The 3,330-nt window shown below is 41.5% G+C and overlaps 1 protein-coding gene across 1 annotated transcript in view; it reads left to right on the forward strand.

Moving 5' to 3' along the window:
* The first annotated feature begins 523 nt into the window (after window positions 1-523).
* Window positions 524-3,330, forward strand: part of l1cama (L1 cell adhesion molecule, paralog a) — a 66,331-nt gene continuing 63,524 nt past the window's right edge. The window contains exon 1 of the mRNA XM_063208338.1: window positions 524-589. Within this exon, the coding sequence (XP_063064408.1) occupies window position 589 (1 nt within the window). The 5' untranslated portion in view covers window positions 524-588. The remainder of the gene's footprint in view (window positions 590-3,330) is intronic.

Here is a 3,330-nt window from a genome sequence, read left to right on the forward strand (position 1 = left end):
TACACACGCACACATGCACGCCTGCACATACACACGCACGCACGCACGCACGCACGTACGCACGCACGCACGCACACACGCAGGCACGCGCATGCACGCACGCACAGACACACGTACACATGAGCCCTTGGAAATGGGATGGCAGCTTTTGCAACCCATTTGGGTTCTTTCCAGTATATTATTACTCATCTGTGTAAACATGAGAGTACGGTTCTGTGCTGTGTATTGAATGCAAATGCCGTGTGCAAATGCTATGCTGTGTTTTCTGGGTTATGCCTTGATATGTTTATACTTTCAGGGTAAGTCAAACATGAAATTCTGCAGCAAGCTGATTTCTGTGTGCCGCTACTGTATTGCTTTGGGGTTAATCTGCAATGGGTTTGTTGTGGTGAACGAAGCATAATGTGCACTATTGGTATGCACTGCATCATGGATATTCAAATGTGTTTTGGAAGCTGTGTGTGTATGTGTATGTGTCCATCTGGTTGTCTCTGACAAACAGAATGTCTCTTTTCTTCTTTCTCTCTTTTCTTCTCCTCTCCTCTCTGTTCTGGCACCTTCCCTGGACCACCAGACCAAAAACATGACAGTAAGTGCTTCTTCTTCTTCTGTCTCCAAATGTGTTGCTCTGGTCTGCAGCCTTGATCAGGGCCGGTTCTAGTCAATTTGGTGCCCTAGGCGAGCATCCCTCTTTGCTTTTGGTGGATTTAGAAATTGGCATGTGTAAACATAGTGTCATCGATCTGATCGAGCACAGTTGATTTACTACCTACATATGTACTCATTAATAATTAATGATAATTGTCAATGTGAAACTTAATGCTTTTTTATTTCGCTTAATGTTTTCATTCTGTGAGACTTGGCGCCCCCAAGACATTTGGCGCCCTAGGCGACCGCCTGGTCTGCCTTTGCCAAGTCCAGGCCCTGGTCTTGATTGTTTGTTTATGGGCGTCTCAGTCTGTGCCATCACCGCCATAATTCTCCCCAATTGTTGCCTGACAGGATAATACCAACCCCGACTCGACGCCCACATCCCATCCTATCACAACACATACAAACAAACACTCACATTCCCCTTTTGGTGAATAAATTCTGCATCCTGCAGTGTTTGAGGACGGTGTTTATAGGCCTAGCTGTTTAGGTGAAGAACCGGGACATAAGCTAAGATAGACTAGCTTGACTCTAAGACAACATTACTTGGCATAGCCTCAGATAAATTAGTCTAGACATAGCCTCAGATAGATTAGTGTGATTTTACAGAATACAAATAACGAATGAGACAGAGAAGACTAACAGATGAGTTACGTAAGTCTCATTCTAGTGGAAAAAATCTGAGAAAACTGTGGTTGAGTGTGATTCTCACAAAAGAAAAATAGGCTGATGAGGAACTTAGATATAATGTGATATGCTGTATCAGAAGGGTTCTGAAGATTATCTCTAGACATGGGCTAGATTACTGTGGTTCTGAAGAATTCAAATGATGAGCGAAAGAGGACTTCATGACATTTTCTCTGGAAATAGTTTTTGGATGAGGAACCAAGACACAACCTGAGTTGCTCTTCTAAAGAATGCAAATGGAAAGTTAGAAGGAGAGAGAGAGAGAGAGAGAGAAAGAGAGAGAGAGAGAGAGAGAGAGAGAGAGAGAGAGAGAGAGAGAAGGAAAGGATGAGTACCAGTCTAATTCTAGAGAGGGAAAAGAGTGGCGTTTGCAGGAAGAGGGCTTCTCTCTCAATTGAGGAAAAAGAATGAAGTTTAAAGGAGGAATAGTGTGTGTCCAGTGAAGAAAAAAAGAGAGAAGAGTAAAATATAACGCTAGGGACACATAGACACGAATTTGGCCAAACGAAGCGAACTTCGCCATTCGTTCCTATAAGGGAGGCGAAGGCAAGCGAACAGGAGTGAACCGAGGCGAAATTATTCAACCATGTTTAACATTATGCAAATGAGTAGCGAATTTCGTGTGTGGTAGCCAATCAAATCATCAGCACAGACTTTTCATTCGATTTGATCCGCCGCGAGGACCTAATGACGGTTGAGCTGTCAGAATGGAACACTGAATTTCGCCCCTCTTCGCCTCGCTCTTTTCGCCTGCTATATGTCCCTAGCGTAAGAGAGAGGACTAAAGAACGAGTGGGTAACACTTTAGAATAATGGATGCAAAAAAGCATTATAAAGACTTAATAAATAATTAACTATTGATGAACAAAACATTAACAAACGTTTGTAAATGACTAGGAAATGTAAACAAATGCTTGTAAATGACTAGGAAATGCTATGTTAATATTTTATATTTATCAAACATTTACAAGTTGCTTGTAAATGAATAAAATACTCTGTTATAAGGTGTGTAAAATCTTGCAGATATCATTTGTAGATATTTTATAAAGCATTAATAAAGCTTAGTTAATAATAAAAACATTTGTTAATGTTTTATTCATCATTAGCTAATTATTTACTGAGTCTTTACTAAGGAACATTATTATAAAGTGTTACCAACGAGTGCAATTATAAAATGGAGGGAAGAGTATAGGATGAGTGGTGTCTGGTGAGGAAAAGGAGCATAGGATATTTCCATTCTAGGAAGTAAGGGGGGAGCATAGAGGATACATGGGAGGAGAAAGAGAGGAGACTAAAATGACCAGTGAGGAAAAAAGGGAGGACAAGAGGATTTGTGGGAATCTAATTCTAGTAAGGCAAGAGAGGGAAGTAGAGGACGGGAAAGAAGGAGGCGTACATGATGTGAAAGAGGGAGGCGTAGAGGATGGTCATTCTGAACATGGAACATAGGAAAGACTAGGATGACTGAGTATGATTCTCATTCTAGGAAAAAAAGAGAGAAGAATAGAGGATGATGTGTGAGATTCTAGTTCTAAAGAGAAAGAGAGGAGAGAAAAGTTGCAGAGGGAAGACTGGGGAACGAGTGTGACTCCACTTCTAGGAAAGAGAAAAGGAAAAGGAGAGTGAAAATGAGATTCTATTGAAGAAATGTATATAAGGACTAGAGCAGTGTTTCCCAACCTTTTTTGTCTCGCGTACCCCCTAAGCCTCTTAGTTGTGCCACGAGTGCCCCCTAATTCATGCTCTATATTGCTTTCTCTGTCCTGATGTGACTGCTCCATACATGTGTTATAATAAAAGCATTTTTCCAAGTACCCTCTGCAGTGTGCTCGCGTACCCCTAGTGGTACACATACCACTGGTTGGGAAACACTGGACTAGAGGACGAATTCTAATTCTAATTCTAGTGAGGGAAAAAAGGGAAGAGCGAAGGACAAAAGAAGAACGAGTGCAATTCTAATTCTAGTGAGGAGAAGGAGGGAGGCGTACAGTA

Source organism: Engraulis encrasicolus, chromosome 10 (genome assembly GCF_034702125.1).
Source record: "Engraulis encrasicolus isolate BLACKSEA-1 chromosome 10, IST_EnEncr_1.0, whole genome shotgun sequence".
NCBI lineage: Eukaryota > Metazoa > Chordata > Actinopteri > Clupeiformes > Engraulidae > Engraulis > Engraulis encrasicolus.